This window comes from Dasypus novemcinctus, chromosome 21 (genome assembly GCF_030445035.2).
Source record: "Dasypus novemcinctus isolate mDasNov1 chromosome 21, mDasNov1.1.hap2, whole genome shotgun sequence".
In the NCBI taxonomy this organism is placed as follows: Eukaryota; Metazoa; Chordata; class Mammalia; order Cingulata; family Dasypodidae; genus Dasypus; species Dasypus novemcinctus.
Window position 1 is genome coordinate 65,332,403 of NC_080693.1, and position 21,159 is coordinate 65,353,561.

Here is a 21,159-nt window from a genome sequence, read left to right on the forward strand (position 1 = left end):
AAAAGATCAAGCATGAAAAGAAATATTTTAGTAAAATAAATACTTCAGCTGGTATAAAAAGGAATTTCTTTACTCTCTGAGAGTATACATAATTAGAATAGCAATAGAAACACTGGCTACCAAGTGAGATGAAACAGCCATTAAGATTTTTCATCATTGATATTTGTTGTTTTTGCTTTTTTTAAAATTTTTAAAAAGATTTTAAAATTTATTTCTCTCCCCTTCCCTCCCCCCAGTTGTCTGCTCTCTGTTCATTCACTGTGTGTTCTTCTGTGACCGCTTCTATCCTTATCAGCAGCACGGGAATCTGTGTTTCTTTTCATTGCGTCATCTTGCTGTGTCAGCTCTCTGTGTGTGCGGCACCATTCCTGGGCAGGCTGCACTTTCTTTTGCTCTGGGCGGCTCTTCTTATGGGGCGCACTCCTTGCACATGAGGCTCCCCTACTCGGGGGACACCCCTGCATGGCAGGGCACTCCTTGCGTGCATGGGTCAGCTCCATATGGGTCAAGGAGGCCCGGGTTTGAACCATGGACCTTCCATGTGGTAGATGGACACCCTAACCACTGGGCCAAGTCTGCTTCCCTGTTTTTGCTTTTTTAAAAGAGCAGTGACCTTCTATCCTAGATGGTTTAGATGGCATTTGATTGAATGTAAGAAAGATGGAATAGATGATCTTAGACTTCTTCCAGCTCTAGGAGTCTATGTTCTAACTTTCACTAATGGTTCAAGGAGGCTATATTAAGAAAGTAAAAAATGGCTCCTGAAGAAAGGAAAAAGTATGAGGACTGCATTACGTTGGCAAGCAGACTGATTATTACCTAATAATCAAAGTTATCCTTTTGTAGGGATTGTTAAGAGTGTCTTCCCAGTGATATACTTCTGTTCTTTCCCAAACTATACAGTTAACTTAACTGACCCCAGACAGTTTGGCTTTGTACATTAATGAAAGAATTTTAAAAAAATCCTAAATGAATTTGCTCCGCTCTCCTCAAATGCTCTTAACTATGATTCTTCTTTCAGTCAAGTTGATATAAAGTTAAGATATGAAAATTAATCTTAATATATGCTAAACAAATTGTAATTTGGAAGATAAAATCACTGTAATAAAAATACATTTTGCTGTTAAATTGAAATGATTAAGATGGTGACTTAATCCAGTCACTTGCAGCTCACTTCAAGGAAAGTGCTAGTATTTCCAGAATAATACAAACTATTTCATGGCTCATACCCAGTTTGAACTCCCTGTTAGTATGATAGGATATATGGCATTGCTGTCAGAGCTTTTTATCTCTGGCCATGTTAAGGGCCGAGTAATTCTTCCACCTTGAGGAAAGAAGTAGAAATTAGGCACAAGTTGCTGTGTGTTATTAAATTTTCCAACAATTTTCTTGACAATTTTTTTTTCCTGCAGAAAAGTTTGTAGAAAGATAAGAGTGTTAGGTTCCTTGAAGTGTTCAGGATGGTACAAAAATGGGCAGTCGGAGCACTACCTGGATTGTGTATCAGAGGCTTGTCAATGATATGATCAGACACACACCGTATAACTCCCATAACCTGTTGTTCCCTTTGCCTCTTTGTTGACTATGCCTGAGAATATTAAAGTTCTTGGCAGAAGCTATGAATTCCAGTTTTAACAAATCATTTTAAGTGGAAGAGCAGATTCTGGTGGTCTTGCCATTCCATTTGAGAATTTACAAGTGTCATATTTATAAATATTCAGCTGTCATTGTAGTGGGCTTGTTGTAAAGCAGGAAACATTTTTAAGGGAAAAAAGTTAAATATATCTAATACCATCACTGTTTCCTCCCAAATTCTATTGATAATTTAGTTCCTTTTCTTTTTTTAAACATTTGTTTATTTATTCCCCCCTACCCCCTGCCACTGTCTGCTCTCTCTGTCCATTTGCTGTGTGTTCTTCTGTTTCTGTTTGTATTCCCATTAGGCGGCTCCGGGAACTGATCCTGAGAACTTCTGGAGTGGGAGAGAGGTGGTCACTCTCTTGTGCCACCTCAGCTCCCTGTTCTGCTATGTCTTCTTATTTTCTCTCCTCTGTCTCTTTTGTGTCATCTTGCTATGCCAGCTCTCTGCATGGGCTGGCACTCCTGTGCAGGGTGGCATTCCTACATGGCTGGCACTCCGTGCGGGCCAGATTGCTGTGCAGACCAGCTTGTCCTCACCAGGAGGCCCTGGGCATTGAACCCTGGACCTCCTATATGGTAAATGGGAGCCCAATTGCTTGAGCCACATCCGTTCCCCTTTGTTCCATTTTTGAGAAGGACATTGTTGCTATGGTACATATATACACTTTGTACAAAGTTATATGTATAGATGTACACGATGTACATGTATATACACAACACACATATCTAAGAGATAGGAAGTTAAAATGAAAGTAAAAATCTTGATACCTTCTTCATGGCCTGACATTTGGCTGTCTCAGAAAAGCCAATCATCTTATCAGGAGAACAGATTTTGATGAAAGGGAAGTTGGATTCCTCAGCAATCTTTGCAGCTAAAGCAGTCTTGCCACTATGAGGAGGGCCTACATAAAGATATGAGCAAGTCAGGGAATAAAAGTCAATCTAGACAAAGGGAATAAAACAAGTTTAAAGTTTTATACACAAGGTACTGAGGTCTCAACTAGTTGCTCATTAACATTAACACAATTTCATGGCAGACATCTTTTCTTTTATTAGCAACTAAACCTAATGAACTGATTAGCATGTCTCAAAAGTATGGTGAAATACATTCCTTCTTACTTTCTCACACAGCCTTAATCTTTCAAACTTCTGGCTAAACATTTAAAATGCAAAGGTTTTTGCTTCTTAAAAAGAAAGTACATTCACATGCTTATCACCTCTATCAAATTATTTGTCTAGCAAAAATCACAATCTTAGGAAATGATATTGGGGGGCAGGGAAAACCCACCTTATTAGAAGCAAATATGACTTTAAAATCTATAATTCTGAAGACTCAGGCCTTCTCACAAAGGCAACCAAATCTACAAACTTACCTGCATTTAGACATCCCCCTCCTTTCTCTCTTCCGTGCAAAGGAAGGTGTCCCTCTTCCCAGCTATATACCGATTCTTCCTTCCTATCTTCTCAGGAACCTGACGTTGTCAACTGTTCCTTCTCTACCATACATTCAAGCTCTTCCTCTCCTTTGGCATTTAAACCTAGCCTCCCTGACAACTTAATAAACAAAACAAAAAAACTCTCTCTGGACTTCATACCCCTCAACATCACCCTATCTTCTCCCCTTCAAGTTGGAACTCCCCTAAACAATTATCTGCACTGGCTGCCTTCACTCTTCACCTTCCATTCATCCTCGAGCAATCCTATTGCTTCCTTCTCCCGTTACATACAACAGACTCCCATCAAGATCACCATTGACCTCATGTCACCAAATCCAACAGACACTTTATCGTTCCTTCTTGGCCTCTTAAGAGCACTTTCTTGAGATATTTTTCTTTTCTTGGTTTCTGTGACAATACATTCTCTTTTTTCTCCTTCTTACCTCTCTGGTTGCTCCTTCTTAGTCTTCTTTGTCAAATCTTTCTGCTCTTCTTAATCCTTAAATGTTAACACATCTCAGGGTTCTAGGCCTACTTTGCTTCTCAACCTACACCCTTTCTTTCTTTTTTTTTAATAAGTATCTTCATGTTTACTATGTCATGACAAATTGTTTTACAAAGTCACCATATTGGAGAACCCACTCAACTGACAGTGTGTAACAAAGAATTTCCTTTAGCCCATAGTTTTCAAACATTTGATAAAGTTACATGTTTTAATTATTTCCAATTAGATGAATGTAAAATGGAATCCTATTGTGGTTTTATTTATTTTTATTTTTTATTTTATTTTACTTTTTTACCATTTTTTAAAGAATTCATTAATTCATTCACTTTTAATGTTACATTAAAAAAATATGAGGTCCGCATATACCCCCTCACCCCCCTCACCCCACTCCTCCCATAACCACAACCTCCTCCATCATCATGAGACATTCATTGCACTTGGTGAATACATCTCTGAGCACTGCTGCACCACAGGGTCAATGGTCCACACTACAGTTTACACTCTCCCCCAGTCCACCCAGTGGGCCATGGGAGGACATACGATGTCCAGTAACTGTCCCTGCAGTACCACCCAGGACACCTCCAAGTCCTGAAAATGCCCCCACATCACATCTCTTCTTCTCATTCCCACCCTCAGCAGCTACCATGGCCACTTTTTCCATCTCAGTGCAACATTTACTTCCATTACTAATCACATTAGTTCCAGAATAGAGTATCAGTAAGTCCACTCTAATCTATGCTCTATTCCTCCATTCTGTGGACCCTGGGATGGTTATGTCCCCTCCACCTCTGTATCAAGAGGGTGCTTCGATTCCACTTGGATGATGAATGCAATTCTCCTGTTTGCAGTTGTAGGCATTCTTGGCTCCCTGGTCAACCTACATCCTTTCTATGTTACTTACAGAAAGCACTTAGTTCACCCACTCTCATAGCTTTAATGACACTCTGTAGATTGATAACTCACGAGTGCATATTGCCAGCCCAACCTCCCTTTGACGAGCCAGACCCACTTATCCAACTTAACATTTCCAATTCATTTATACCATAGGAATCTTGAACCAACATGTCCAAAACTGAACTTCGATCTTTCTTCCTGAACTCTGCTTCTCCACTACTATTACCAATCTTAGTAAACAATGCCATTTACCAGGGTGTGTATGACAGAAATCTGGGGGGCATGTTTGATACATCTCCCCATATTCAACCTAGTTACTTAATAGTACTAAGCTTTAGCTTATCTAAAAAATAGGGGTAATAGTAGCATCTACCCTCACAGGATTGAAGTGAGGTTAAATAAAATAATTTAAATGAAATCATTATAATAATTATTAAGTCTTTTTGATTATCTACCACCTAAATATTTCTCAAATTGGCCTTCTTATCTCTGTTTCCACTACCGCCAGGGTACCTCAAGCCACAGTCAGCTCTCTTTAAAAGACTAATGCAACTGCTTCTCAACATTGGTTTCTCCTATATCTTTTTTGCCCCTTCAATCCTTTGTATATCGCAAAGGATTGTTTTGAAAATACAAGTATAATATCACTTTACTTCTTAAACTCTCTAAAAGGCTTCCAAATCTTTAACATGGCCTACCAGGCTTTGCGTGAATGGATTCCTATCTCCTTTAGTCTCACGTCCAGCTAATTTCCCTCTCTGTTTTAAGCTCCTTTCTTCCTAGGGTTTTTCCCATGCTGGTACCCACTGCCTAGAACATCTTCCCTAATCACTTTGCCTGACCAGCTTCTCCTCATCCTTCAGGTCGACTTAATGCATTTCTCTCAGGGAGTCCCCACCCCCAGATCTTTGAAGAGGGTTAGGTTTCCTTGTCATGTGGCCTCATAGAACGTTTCTGTGGCTGCACTAAATAAAAACTGTAAATAAATGATTTGGGAATAGAATGCTGTTTCCCTTTCTGTAAAATTCTAACTGATCCTTTAAGGCCTAAATTAAATGTCATCTCTAGCTCTACACTACCCTTTTCCCAGCAAAATGACTTGCATTCACACACATATTTACACAAACACATTGTAGTCAGAAGTTGTTTACATATCTTTCTCATGACTAGACAACTCTGTGAAATCTTTGTATCCCCAGCACTTAGTTCAATACCTAAAACTAGCAAGTCCTTGGTAAATATTTAATCAATATTCAAGTTCTATGTGGTATCATATAGTCTATTAAGCATCAAAGATAACTAAATGCAATCCTACAAGAAAACTACTTGCTATCATTTATCAGTAACATTCTGTCTCAATAAAATTTTAACTTGTACACAATATTGGTATAATAAACAGGATAACTATTTTCAGACCATGAACGAAGTTTAGGATTGAAAATAACTTACTTTTCTAGAATAACCAAATGACTTCTTAAAAAGTGCTGCTTTTTTACTTTAAATGCTATCTCATGATCCTTTCTCACCTTCCAAAAGGACGCTAACCAATGGTGTACGGTCACTGTTTTTAGTCTGTTGAACCAGTAGCTCCCCATCTTCTAGAACCCGAGTAACAGGATCACCCCATTTGATGATACCATTCATAATGTAACTTGCATAATCTTCTTGGTTTGTGCCAAATGCCTATTGAGGAAAAGGAGATTTGAAAGCATTTTCAGCATAAGTATTAAAAACTAAAATGAGTAATAATTCCTACACACTGAAAGTATTTAACACTATTCCTTATTAATGCAAAAAAGCCTGAAAAGCAAAAAAAAAAACAAAAAACAAGAAGAAATTGTTTTTGTAACTTCTCATTCAACTCATTACCCAATAAGTTAAAAAGAAAAGCTGCTTTGGGTGACAAGGTAGAATAGAAACAATAGCTTCTAGGCTCAGATTCTACCAGAGCCCAAACCCTTCCCTTGAAACAGATCCCTCATGGTCCCTAAGATAAAGGGTATGTTCCTCTGTGCTTGTTTCTCTAAGAAGTACATTGGGTTGTGGTCATTTTGTTAAGAGCAAAGAGACAAAGAGTTCATGGTCTTAGAAATTACAAACAGTTGGGTCAGAGACAAAGATACAATCTTAACATTGACTGGGGGTGCTATGAACTAAAACAGGAATACAAAATGGTAAAGAGAAGATCATGTCCACAATATCTGGGTGGTAGGAGTGGTAGGGGATATAAATTAAATGCCATCAAGGTAAGTATGTTTATGTAAACATACAATTTAGAATGAGATAAAGATTTAGAAGATTTAGAAATGAACGGTTATAATTAAAGATTGAAGGGTTAGGAAAAGGAAATAAAAGCAGTTACTATATATAACTTTATTTGTGTTCATTAAATATTGGCGCTTAAATCACATCATTCTTCATTCTCAACTTCTAATCTCAAATTTTAACTTCTACCAACCAGCTGCCAAAAGAAGTCAATGACTTGAAGTACATAGAAATTATACTGGATTTTCATAAGGAGAGGAAGTGAGTAAGAAAACATAACCCTAGAGACATGTAAAGGTCAAGTATCTTGAGAATTTCAAATTTTTAAAGATTATCACATTCCTCAAAAAATATATATTTTTTTGAGGTACCGGGGGCCAGGGATTGAACTTGGGACCTCGTATGTGGGACGCCAGCACTCAATCACTGAGCTACATTGGCTCCTCTGAGTTGGTTTTTTTGTTTGTTTTGCTTGTTGTTTGTTTTTATTTTTTTAGCAGGCACGAGAACTGAACCTGAGACCTCCCATGTAGGAAGCAGGCACTGAACCACTTGAGCCACCTCCACTCCTCCCAAAATAAATATTTGATTACTTGATATATGAAATAATTTTAGCTGTCCTTTAGAACTTGTACCTCATAGAAAAATCATCCTTTGTAAAAATGTCTCTGAAACAGTATCTGGTGACTTCATGTTTCTATTTTTTGCCACTGAATCATTTTTCAGACTACTCTCTTACATACATTAGACCTTTGCTTTCTGGATGTATAGGAAAGTCCTCATTCCCTGGCCTGGAAAGTCCTCATTCAGTGGCCCTATGTAGCAGTTTGATATTGTTTATAAATTCCAAAAATAGATATTGGATTGTTTGTAAATGGAATTGTTCCTCTGGGCATATTAGATTATATTGGATTCAGAGGTTTCACTTTTACTTGATTAAATAATGACTAAAGCTTTGATTGGGTCACATCAGTAGGATGTTGAATGCCTGCCCCTTGGTGGGTGGGGACTTTCAGAGAAACCATGCTGCAGAAAAGGGAGGTGGGAGTTTTGAGCTGGAGCCCAGGAAGTGAATGCATGGGAGAAAACAAAGCACTGAGCCAGGAGAGAAATGAGCCCTGGGAAGAGAGGAACCCAGGAAGCCTGAACCCTTGCAGACGTAGGCAGCCATCTTACTCCAACACATGGCAACAGACTTTGGTGAGGGAAGTAACTTATGCTTTATGGCCTGGTAACTGTAAGCTTCTACATCAAATAATTACCCTTTATAAAAACCAACTGATTTCTGATATTTGCATCAGCACCCCTGTGGCTGACTAATACAACCAATAAAAAGTTATAAAGGAAGAGCCAAACAAATACTGGTTGAATGGCTATTCTAGGACATAAGTAGGTTGGCTGGATTTCTGTTTTTAATTGCTCCAGGTTTATACTCCAAGCCTTACAACAGCAGCTTTAAGATGCATGAACCAGAAAACAGTGACTTTCCCAGGCTACATAATTTGTATGAGTCTTAGTTACTCATCATCATTTCATTCTTTATTTTATCCTCCAGACACTTGGAATAAATAAAAAGTAACTTCTTAGTTCCATTCCTCATAGCCAAATTATTTGGCCTTTAAAAAATCTTGGAAGAGATCAGTTAGGCCCATTTACCAATAATTTTGTATTTGCAAAAGATTAAACTATCCCAATTTCTCAGTAACTTTTCAAAATATTTTATATTTAAAAGTCACAACAGTCATAAAAAGTAGATAGGGCTAAAAAATAGATTTTTGTCTTTAAAGGAGATAGTGGCGACAAATAATTATTGTCAAGAATATATAAAGAACTTGTACAGATTAAGTAAAAATAAAGAATGAACAATATGACAGAAAAACAGGCAAAAAATACAAACATTTCACAGAACACATACATGTGGCCAACAAACATGAGGAAGTGCTTGAATTCATATGTAATCAGTGAAGTACAAATCAAGACCAAAAGGAGATACCACTTTATATCCAACTGAATAGCAAAAATTAAGAAGTATGACAATGCCAAGTGCTGGAGCAACAGGATCTCTATGTACTTACTGGGGTAGTGTTAATTGGTTCAACCACTGGGAAAACAGTTTGAATTTATCTCTTAAAGTTGGATATTTACATATCCAACAACCCGGCAATTTCATTCTTAAATATAAGAGAAACTCATTCAGGAATGCTTCCACGGCAGTATTTGTTTGTAATAACAAAAGAATTAGTAACAGTCCAAATTCTCATTGACAGGAAAATGGGAAAATTATGGTAGGTACACAATGGAATGCTATTTGAGAATGGGAATGAGCAATGTAACAGCTACAAAAAATCATAGGGATGACTTCTGGTAATAAAATATTCAATAAAATAGCAATTCCCAGGATATTATATATACCATAATTCCCTTTTTATAAAATTCAAAAAATAACTAAAACCAAACAATGAGAGAAAACAATGGAATACAAAATTCAGAAACAATGGCTACCTAGGGTGGAGGGAGGCAGGGGACAGAATGGAGAGGAAAACATTGGTAAGTAGAGAACATTCTTGTTCTTAGCTTGGAGGTAGTTCATAGGAGTTATTATTTTAAAGTAAGACAAAATAGGAGCCATGTATATAGACTAATAACATTGTATCTTGAAGTAAATATTAAGATTAATATACTTCTGTGCATCTGAGGTCCATTTAAGACAGAAATCAAATGTACATATCTCTTTAAGAATGGGTCTATGGGAAGCAGACTTGGCCCAGTGGTTAGGGCATCCATCTACCACATGGGAGGTCCATGGTTCAAACCCCGGGCCTCCTTGACCCGTGTAGAACTGGCCCATGCGCAGTGCTGATGCGTGCAAGGAGTGCAGTGCCACGCAGGGGTGTCCCCTGTGTAGGGGAGTCCCCTGCGCAAGGTGTGCGCCCCATAAGGAGAGCCGCCAGCACGAAAGAAAGTGCAGCCTGCCTAAGAATGGCGCAGCACACATGGAGAGCTGACACAACAAGATGACGCAACAAAAAGAAACACAGATTCCCGTGTCACTGACAACAACAGAAGCGGACAAAGAAGAAGACGCAGCAAATAGACACAGAACAGACAACCGGGGCGAGGAGGAAGGGGAGAGAAATAAATAAATAAATGAATCTTTGGAAAAAAAAAAAAGAATGGGTCTAGTTTCTACAATTTGTTTTTGTATTAATATAGGACTCCAAGCAAGGTTACTCAAACATTAGTGGTTGTTTTATGGAAAAATGGTTAGTGGTCTTAATATTCTATTCTAAAGCACCAACTGTAACCATTCACAGTTTTTTTGTTTTTTTTTTAAATTTCTCTCCCCTCATCCCCCCTGCCAAGTTGTCTGTTCTCTGTGTTCATTCGCTGTGTGTTCTTCTGTGACCGCTTCCATCCTTATCAGAGGCACTGGGAATCTGTGTTTCCTTTTTGATGTATCATCTTGTTGTGTCAGCTCTCATGTGTGCAGTGCCATTCTTGGGCAGGCTGCACTTTCTTTCACGTTGGGTGGCACACTCCTTGTGCATGGGGCTCCCCTACACGGGGGACACCACTGCGTGGCACGGCACTCCTTGCGCGTATCAGCACTGCACATGCGCCAGCTCCACACGGGTCAAGGAAGCTCAGGGTATGAACCTCGGACTTCCCATGTGGTAGGTGGACACCCTATCCATTGGGCCAAGTCTGCTTCCCCATTCAGTTTTTTTGGGCTTTTGTTTGTTTTTTTAAGTACCCAGGGCCAGGGATTAAACCTGGAACACCTTGTATGTGAGAAGCTGGTGCTCAAACTCTGAGTAACATTGGCTTCCCTGAGTTGGTTTTTTTGTTTGTTTTGCTTATTACTCGTTTTTGTTTTTTCTGGAGGCACTGGGAACCAAACTTGGGACTTGGGAGCTCAATCATTTGAGCCACATTTGCTTCCCAACATTCAGTTTTGAGTATATTTTAATAATACTGACATTTTTTAAGGCACAAAGGATGGTGGACAGTATTAGACCAAGGCAGTTAGAGAAACTAGAGGTATTGAACAAAAAAAAAAAAAAGGGATGCCTTGGAGGAGGATGAGGAAAGGGAGAGAGAGAGAAAGAGAGAGACAGGGAGGAGGACAAAACACGTAGTAACTGACATGTGGAGGATGCACTGAATTTGTTTTCATAGCTTCAAATTGCATAAGAAACAATGTGAAAACTAATTCTAGTTCAATATAAAGAACTAATAATTAAAAAGTTAAAAGAGTGGTTACCAGAGGGTCTGATGGGGCAGGGAGGGAAGAATAGGCAGAACATAGGGCATTTTTATGGCATTGGAATTATTCTGCATGATACTGCAATGATGGATACAGGCCATTACACATTTTGTCAAAAACTATAAAACTGTATCATACAAGTACAAACCATAATGTAAACTATAGACCACGGTTAGAAGTAATGCTTCAATATTTGTATATCATATGTAACATATGTACCACACTAATATAAGATGTTATTATAGGGGAAAATATGAGCGGGAAGGGAGTGGGGTGTATGGGAATTCCTTTGTATTTTCAATGTAACTTTTCTCTAATCTAAAACTTCTTTTAAAATAAAGTTAAAAAAAAAAAGATTAAATGAGACATATAAAAATTTTTTGAATGGGCTCTCTCATAAGATGGATAGCTCCCTATCATGAGAAATATTTAGGTAAATATTGGTTAATCACCCAGCAACTGGGTTATTGTACAGATGATTCTTATGTGGACATAAAGATTTTCTGATTTTATAAAAATGAGTGTGTTATAATCTTCCTTGATACTAGGTAAAAAGACATATTTTTCTCCTATATTATTATTTTTTCTTATAAATTACTTTATATGCATACTCACTGGTTTGATATCATTTTCCAAAGAAGCAAGGAAGTCTCCTCTTGTCACCTGTAGGCTTTCTGCTTTTTCCATGTCCACTTCCACTTTAGTACTGGCCTAATTAGAAATGAAAACAAAACATAAGGATTTCCAAGATATAAGAACAGTTGCAGTCTAAGACTAGAACACCTGATGATTTAAAAGGCATATTTTCACAGACAAAACTCATACTTATCAAATTCTCAAATAAATGCCTAAACAATTTTTTTTTTTAAGGAGGTACTAGGGATTAAACCCAGGACCTCATACATGGGAAGCAGGTAGGTATTCAGCCACTGAGCTACATCTGTTCTCTTGCCTGAACAATTTTACTTCTAGGAATTAAAAATACATATTCACAAATGTGAACAAAGTTATATCTACAAGAATATCTATTACAGTAAATTGTAATAGCAAAAGCCTAGAAGCAAATTAAATGTCCCCCAAGAGAGGACTAGTTATGACACATTTGTACAAAGAATACTATGTAGTCATTTTTTAAAAAATGAAGCATGAGTAGGAGAAAAATATGTATAGAGGGTCTTTACTAACAATGGCTCTCAACCTTGGATGCACATCAGGATAACCTCTAGAGCCTTTAAAAATATACAGATGCCCAGCCCTCCCTTAAGATTTTGATTTAAAAGGTCTTGCAGAGAGCCCAGGCATTTGAAAATGTGCCATGGGTGATGTTGATATTCAACCAGATTTGAGAACCATGGTTACCAAGGACCTAATTTTGATTTCTACTTATACTTGGTGCTTAAGAATATTTGTGCCCAGCTCCAAATATACTGTTCACTGCACCAGGAGTTAACACTTAGACATCTGGTGAAAGCTGCCTGGACCTCAAGATGATTGAGATAACAGTACATTTAATGTGTCTGGGCTCACTAACAATAGTACAAGGCTTAAGAGTGTCTGATTCTCAAATTGGTATCAAGCTTTATTATTATTTTTTAAAGGTATCTTCAAAAAGCTATAAAACTAAAGTGGGCTACGAAAATATTAACCTTCAAACAATTACTATAAAAATATGACTGGGAACAAACTGCTGAAACAAATAAGGCATTTTTAAAAAGTCAGCCTTATGGGATAAAAAAAATTATGTCATAAGACTGGATCAAGATGCAAACTGAACACATTTATCTATCTCTCTTGAAGCCCCAAATCCTATGAAATGAAAAAAGTGACAGAGAAAGGTTAAAAGGTATGGAAGATATATCCAGAAGTTTCAACATTTATCTAATAGGAGTCTCAGAAGGAGAGAACAGAAAAAAATGATAAACAATAATAAAAGACAGAAAACAATTTTTTCACAGCTGAAGAAAGGTGTGTTTTTGCAGTTTAAAGGATCCAATGAATGTTGTGCAGGATAAATGAAAAGAAAATCCACATCTGTCTAGACATGCTGTTGTAAACTTTTAGACTACCAAAGATGAAGAGAAAGTCCTAGGACTTACCGAGAGACAAAAAAAAAAACAAAAAACAAAAAACAAAACAGGTTACCTGCAAAGGAGTCAGAATAAAATTGGCATGGTATCTCTCTCATTGGCAACCCTAGGGACTAGAAGACAAATAAAACCACGTCTCTGAAAAATGTCTGGTTATCTATCCTTGAAAAAGATTCCCATATGTACACATAGAAGTATATGCTAGTAGTACCTTTAATAGCCACAACCAGAAAAAATCTATACATTAAGTAAATTATTCATTCATTCATTCATTCACTCATATTTACTGAGTACCTACAACATTCTATGCACTGTTCTAGACAGTGGAGACAGAGCACTGAAAAAAAAAAAAACAAGGTCTGTGTCCTTATGGATCTTACACTTTAAACTGTTATGATAGTCTAGAAGGCTGTGCATTTGTCCAAAATAACCAAAGAAGACTTACATGTACTGACAAGGAAAGCTATCCAAGACATATTGTCAAGTGAAAAATACAAGTTGGAGCACAATATATAGGAGTACAATTCCATTAACTTGAGTTTCATTAAAAAGTACATATGTACAAACATGAATTTAAATGTCAAGAAACAGACTACAAAGGTATATCCCAAACGTTGGTTACCTCTGGGAAAGGAAAAGGAAAGGCGATTAGAAAAGGCCTTTCTCATTTTTCCCTATGTGCTTTTGAATCCCTGAATCTTTTTCAAAGAGAGAATGAATTCATATATGACTTCTTTGCTTTCAAAAAGAAACAGATAATACATAAACATGTATCTTCTTAAATAGGAAAATTAACATTTAAATTAATAGGGCTTTCATTGGCACATATAGGCATTTGATAAATATTAATCACATTTATTTGACATTCCCAAGTTAAAAAAAAAAGTAAATAGACTTATAGGAAACAAGTATCACAAAAGAATTATGACACAGTTCATGATAAATAAATCTCTATAATACTTTATGGTTCATAAAGTATGTTTTATATATTATCTCATTTCATATATATTTAGGATCAATACAGAAGTTCTTTTCTAGGTCCCCGATAAAAGGTTTACCTCTAATTTAAAAAAATTTTGACACATATAGAAGGATTCTTCAGGATGTAAACTCTCAGGTAAAAGTTAAAAAGTGAACTCTAACAAAATCATATTAAAAGCCCCTGCTAGCAGCCTCATATTAAAGGTCCCCTTTCTATGTATACCGCTATAATATTTTCTATTTTGATTTGCTCTTATAGTGAATGCAAATGAGAGAAATATATAATAGCATGAAAGAAATCTTGTCCATATTTTAGTTTGCAAAAAAATAGGATAAATTTCAGTACTGATGTTGGTGTAAAATTGTTTTTTTTATTAACTATTAAGAAAGGAATACACATAAAGCATTAAAAATGGATTAAAATGGCTGGGGGAGACCTACTTTAGAATATGTTGTTTTTAGATACCCCAGGAATTTTAGAAGTTATCAAATTTTATACAAAAAAAAAATCCTATTAATTAAAATAAATTATTCTTACCTATTCATTAAAATAAATTTTCTAAGATCATCTCTTATTTTATCTTTTTTGTTTTGTATTCTTCTTAGCCAATTTTTCTATTTCATCAAAAGGAGTAAAATCTTACTTTAAAAAGTCTATAATTCTGAATTTTTACTCATTCATAAAAACTTTTCCATTTGCCCCAATTAGTGAGGTTTTTCTGCATTTTACTTATAGCAGCTAATTAGTATAGAAGAGGCAGCATCTTTCAGCTTGCTTATATCTGTAGAAACTAATAAACTTGTATTTCAACACTAGCAAATAGCAGTGGTCACCCTTAAATTTCATAACCTTTTAAATCTGACCTTCCAAAGTTCTTATCATTCCTTTTAAATTAAGGGTAGAATGGCTTTTATCAATGAAAAATTCAACAGAAAATAGGAAATAATTTTATTAAAATTCTGCAAATCTCGGATCTTTGATTTAGTTGTAAAGTATCGTGTGTGTGTGTGTGTGTGTATGTACATACCCTCAGTTTATTTCCTCACAACAGACTAGAGCAGAGGAAATTTGGGTTATAACTCTATCTGAAGAAGAAATTCCTTTCAAGATAAAAAAAAAAAATATCGCGTGAATTTTAGTTGCCCACAAACATGGGTTCAAGTAAAAATGACATAAATATCAGAGCTTTATGAACTGGATTTTCCTTCAGAAAACCTGAAAAAAAAAACCCGAGTTTAACAGGGAAGACTTACTTAGTCTACCTGACTGTTTAGGCCTAAATCTTTTGAAAAGGAAACAAAACAGTACTAATAACAGCTCTTTATAAAATGAAGAAAGAACATCATTGTAAGCAATTGAATACTGTAGATGTTTTAAAGTTCTATACCAATTTTAAATCATAAATTTCAAATATTTATTCATCAACCAATACTAGTAAAGCTATGAACAATCTACAGCAATGGGAAGACTAAAACACTATGCTTTTTGTTCAGCCAAGAAGTCTTACTTGTTGGAAAAACAGTGCTTAAAAGCCTTTGGACAATCAGACTTTTAAAACTGCAAAAAAGGAAATAATCTTTCTTCTTTGGGGGAAGTTAGTGTCTTTCTCTTCCCTGAAGTGCCTACATGGTGCCTTGTACTGGATAATCCATAGACATTATAAAATACTGAAAGGTGGTTGGTACAAAGGATGTTAATCACAAATCAGTATCACCCAAAGCTTAAATTAAGGAAGATACAACCACATGGAAAAAATGAAGGAAATAATATCTACTACTTGTACTACTTTATACGTGCAAAACTGAAGGATAATGTAATTCTGTAAATGGGAAAAGAAATTTTCGCTCTTTAATTAGAAAAGTAATTATAAATAGTCAATAAATACCAGAAACCCAGACTTTGAAAATGATATATATGGTATCCTCTCAAATCAGGGGACTATAACAACAGTAATAATAAAACTAGCATTTATAAAGTTCATAAGGTACTGCCACTTTCACATACAGTATCTAATTTCATTCTCACAAAAGCCAAGTGAGGTAGGTTAGTATTTCCCCTTGACAGGTCAGAAACAAATGAGTGAAAAACTGTAATACACAGCCACATCTTCTGACTATGCATTTTGTGGCCTTTCCACCATTTTTCATTGCCTGTTATACAGGATAAATCCAATATATGCTTGACAAAAGCTTGTTTCTTTGTGAGACAAAGGGTCAGAGTAACATTTTGGGATGGGATTATTGTGGCAAAAAGGACAAACAACTAATTAAGAGAAAAATTCTGTGACCAATGCATATGCAAAAGTGCTGATAACTAGTAAACTAGTTTTTATGGATTATATAAAGAAGCACTCAGGTGACCTGAGACAAGATCTGCATGGTGGAAGGCAATTATCACATCATTTACACAATTTTTCTGGAAGCCACTCTCACTTCTTACTAAAACATTTCTTAAGGCAAAGAGGAAGAATGAAAAAAAAGTAGAACCTGAATGAGTAAATGGATCCATTCTATAAAGGATCCAATTACTATATTCCTACACTACACAAACCTTTGGCATTCTTGAGCTAGAACAAAGTCACTTTTATTATGTAGGGAAGTTATGACTTATGATAGAATTTTAGTGAGAATACATATATCAGTTTACTTATTTTAAAAATATTTACTGAACAGCTACTTGTGTTCAGTACTCAGACCTTATTTGGGTTGTGGTGGGATTTCAGAGATGAACAAGATATGAATTTAAAGTCCAGAACAGGGTTCTAGCAAAAATTTTTTATAAAGGCCTAAATTATAAATATTTTAGGCTTTGTGGGCCATGCAATCCCCATTACAAATATTCAGCTCTGCCACTGAGAACAAAAGCAGCCAAAGGCAATATATAAACAAATGGGTGTGGTTGTATTCTGATAAAACTTTATTTACAAAACAGGTAGGTGGACAGATTTGGCTCAGAGGTGGTAGACAGTTTGCCAATCCCTGCTCTAGAACCTTTGATAGAACATACCCAAATCATTATTGACATACTCTTCCTAACTGTTCAGGCTTTTATTATTTCCTGTCCAAACTGTTATAAAAGTTCCCCTCTCTTATCTGTTGCCAACTCCACTCCCCTAAATACTTGATACTGCTGCCAGAGTGTGTGATCTTATGTTTTAACACTATGTCATTGCTATTCTTAAAATTCTTTAACGGCTTTCCACTACTTTCAGGAAAAAAAAAAAAGTCCACACTTCCTAGCAAAGAATCTTAAAGCTCTTTGTGTTCCAACCACTGCTTTAGTCTCCTGACTTATCCCCCACAATGTCTCTACTTCCCCTCCCTTACCTTTTTTGCTGAAGCAGTATTAAATTACCCTTACACACCACACTATTTTGTGTCTCTGTTACTTCGTGTATGTTGTTCCTTCTACCCCAAGAGACCCTCATATCCACCCAGCAAATTCCTGTGAGATTTCCCTCACCCCACAATTTGACCACATCTGACCCCTTTTCACTTCCTTACCTTGTATGTACATTCTATTATTACATATGGCAGATTTGAATGTACACTGCTCAAAAACAGGCAACTTACTTCTTTACAGTTGTAGCATTAACCTGTAGCACAGTCTCGGGCATACAGAACATGCTGAATAAATCTATTTTGAATCAAAGTCAATAGACGGTATCATAAATGATACCTTACTATTTCAAGAATGATGAAATTATGCTATTCTTGAAAAGGACATTCAGAAAAGGTTTGAGGAAGGTGGTGGCATATAAACAAAGTTTTGAAAAGACAGATAAGCATTGAGGGTAAATGCTTTCAATGAGGCAAGAAGCAAAACCAGAGAGGTGGAAAAATACATTAATGTCTGAGAACCAGTGAGTATTTCAGTTTGGCTGAGGTGTATGGAGAATAACTGGACATCTGGAAAGGTCAGTTTGGAATCAGATCTTGAGGGGGACCTTAGGGTCCAGGAAAAGTCTGTACTTTGTTCTACAGATCATGGGAGGTCATTGAAAGTTTTTAAACAGGAAAATGTTATGAAATAGGAAGATTAATCAAACAGAAGGTGGGTTATGGCAGTAAGAACTGATACTCCTAAGATAGGTCTAACCAAATATGGCAAATGACTTCATGTAAGACACAGTAGTATGTCAGGAACCAAAGATAATCATGAAGTTTTAAGCCTGGGAAATTGGGATAAAGGGGAAAAAATGAACAGGAAGGAAAATAGGAAAAAGACAGTGAGTTTGGTTTTAGAGTACTAAATTTGAGACCTTTTAAAACATCCAAGTGAAGGTAGTATAAATCTAAAAATGGGAGAAAGACACTTTGATGAGATGAGACATAAATCTGGGAGCCATCCATGTGCAAGTGATAACTAAAACCTTAAGAGGAGAGTGGTTTGTAAAGGATAAAGAACAGGCCCTTCCCCATATCAAAATAAAAGTATCCTGATACATATTTCTACCATAGTATCAATTACATTATTGTCCTAATTTTCAAACATGACTGTTTCCCTGATTATGAACTCCTTGTGGGAAGATTTATTTATCTGTGTCTCCAGCTTAATATCTGGAAAATAGCAGATATTTAATATATATTTTCTGAGTAAAGCAACCCCCATAATTCTAGTATGTGAAAAATCCAACTTCTTATGACATGTTACAACTCAACATAGCATAAAGATTTAAAAAAAACATTACTCTGAAATCTTCATCTTCACATATATGTCTGCATTAGATGGTGACAACCTAAGATAGATGGGGGTGATTACCATGGGGTAGATGCTACCATCATCTTCCTTTCTGCTGCTCTGAAGATCTACCAGCTGACAATTAATTCCTATTCCTTTTGCCATCTCTTCTCCAGCAAATGTCAGCAGCAGATGTTGGCATACTTGAAACGAAAGAAGGCGAATACTCACATGGTATCTATAGGGCTGCAAACCTCTAACCTGTTTAGTTGTTTTGACTGACCTTTATGTGTCTATTCATCGCAGTGGACTGTGCTGCTCGTACTAGACCCTCCAGTTCAGCACCACTGAAATTTTTGGTCTCCACAGCCAGTTCTTTAATATCTACATCAGCAGAGAGTAACTGATGCCCTCTCATTCTTGCTGTGTGGATGTGAAGGATCTGTAGTCTACCTTTCTCATCTGGTAAGCCTGATAAAATAAAAAAGACAATTTTCTAGTCTCAAAAAGACACCAGAATGTTATTAATAGGGGAAAATGTGAGATGGGGAGGGGGTAGAATATATGGGAATTCTGTATGTTTTCAATATAACTTTTCTGTAATCTAAACTTCTTTAAAAATAAAGTTAAAAAAAAATTTTTTTAATAAACACCAGAGATTATAATCCCAATGCTTTTCTTAGAAATACTCAAGCATGCAAACACCTGCTTCTCATGATAAAAAACTTTTTAAACAAATGCTATGCTATATGACTTTGCTCCTGCTAATGAATTTAATGTCCCCTTGGTGACAGGTCTGCTTACCTATCTCCATTTTAACTTCCAGTCTTCCAGGTCGAAGGAGAGCCTCATCTATCAGATCTGGTCTATTGGTCATTCCTGAGCACAGATGTTAAAACAAAACAACATATAAATTATTATAGTTCACAAAATTTCCCTACATTATAAGTGAGACCAGTAATTTTCCTGACAAAATAAGAGGATATTTTATAAAAGTCAAACAGAATATCAAATTATTCTCAAACAAAAATATCATTTGTCCTTGATCTGTTCGAACAAACATACCTGGAGACTTTGTTTTAGTACTTTACTACAGTACATGCCAATGGAATATAATGAAAACCTCAGATATTAAAAAGAAAATTTAAGGTTCAGAGAGGGTAAGTAACTTGCCAAAGTGCTAGAGGAAGCAATGTAAACAAGACTCCAAAGACCTTTCTTGTTCTACCAGGCCAGCAGTTTCCAACCTTCCTGAAAGAGCATAGATTGTTTCTCAAAAGTAATCTTAAGAAGATATTCAGGGGAAACAGACTTGGCCCAGTGGTTAGGGCGTCCGTCTACCACACGGGAGGTCTGCGGTTCAGACCCCGGGCCTCCTTGACCCATGTGGAGCTGGCCCACATGCAGTGCTGATGCGCGCAAAGAGTGCCCTGCCATGCAGGGGTGTCCCCCGCATAAGGGAGCCCCACGCGCAAGGAGTGCGCCCCGTAAGGAGAGCCGCCCAGCGCGAAAGAAAGTGGAGCCTGCCCAGGAATGGCGCCGCCCACACTTCCCGTGCCGCTGACGACAACAGAAGCTCACAAAGAAACAAGACGCAGCAAATAGACACAGAGAACAGACAACCAGGGGAGGGGGGTGGAATTAAAGAAATAAATAAATCTTTAAAAAAAAAAAAAGAAGATATTCAATACACAAAACAGTTAAAAGAAGTTATAATGGGGGTGTGAGATCTTGAGCTCACTCCCTGGCCCTCATTGACCATGAAGCACCTCTGAGGAACCTGGAGGGTTAGATACCCATTTGGAAAACGACTGCATTACAGGTGCTGTCTTTTTCATCTGTGGGTAAGCTACAAGCTTAAGTGCACGAATCACTAAAATCCACCTCTTATTTGTCCTATTCAGTCTAGATATTAAAACAGTCAAATTCTTTAATATCACTTGATTCTAATTTGAAAACACTGGCAAAATAATTGAATTACAACCTACACAGATCTTAAATAAAAACCGAGGTGTCCCATGATTTTGAAACTATAGTACTTTTTTTAAAAAAGTAAACATACCAATAACTAGGATGTTGTTCAATTGCTCTACCCCATCAATTTTGGACAGCAACTGGTTGACAACAGTGTCATGAACTCCGGTGCTACCAGCCATACTCCCTCTCTGCTTGCAGATGGCATCAATTTCATCAAAGATGATGATGTGCAAACCACTGTTAGCACCAAGCTATTAAGGGAAGAAATATTAAAGGTCATAATTCAAAGGTATTATTACACAAATAAAAAAAGCAAAACAAACTCTCAACAGACTGACCCTGCTCCATTTTGACTAATAAATACAGCAAGTATGATCATGACTGTTGTTCTCTCAAAGGTGTTGGAATCGTTCTTAGAATTCTGC

The 21,159-nt window shown here is 36.7% G+C and overlaps 1 protein-coding gene across 1 annotated transcript in view; it reads right to left on the reverse strand.

Moving 5' to 3' along the window:
* NSF (N-ethylmaleimide sensitive factor, vesicle fusing ATPase) overlaps positions 1 to 21,159 on the reverse strand; it is a 188,182-nt gene that overhangs the window by 44,195 nt on the left and 122,828 nt on the right. Inside the window, exons 10-15 of the mRNA XM_004480564.2 lie at positions 20,820 to 20,985; positions 19,562 to 19,636; positions 19,041 to 19,228; positions 11,624 to 11,719; positions 6,003 to 6,159; positions 2,410 to 2,543 (exon numbers count right to left, since the gene is read on the reverse strand). Of these exons, the coding sequence (XP_004480621.1) occupies positions 2,410 to 2,543; positions 6,003 to 6,159; positions 11,624 to 11,719; positions 19,041 to 19,228; positions 19,562 to 19,636; positions 20,820 to 20,985 (816 nt within the window). The remainder of the gene's footprint in view (positions 1 to 2,409; positions 2,544 to 6,002; positions 6,160 to 11,623; positions 11,720 to 19,040; positions 19,229 to 19,561; positions 19,637 to 20,819; positions 20,986 to 21,159) is intronic.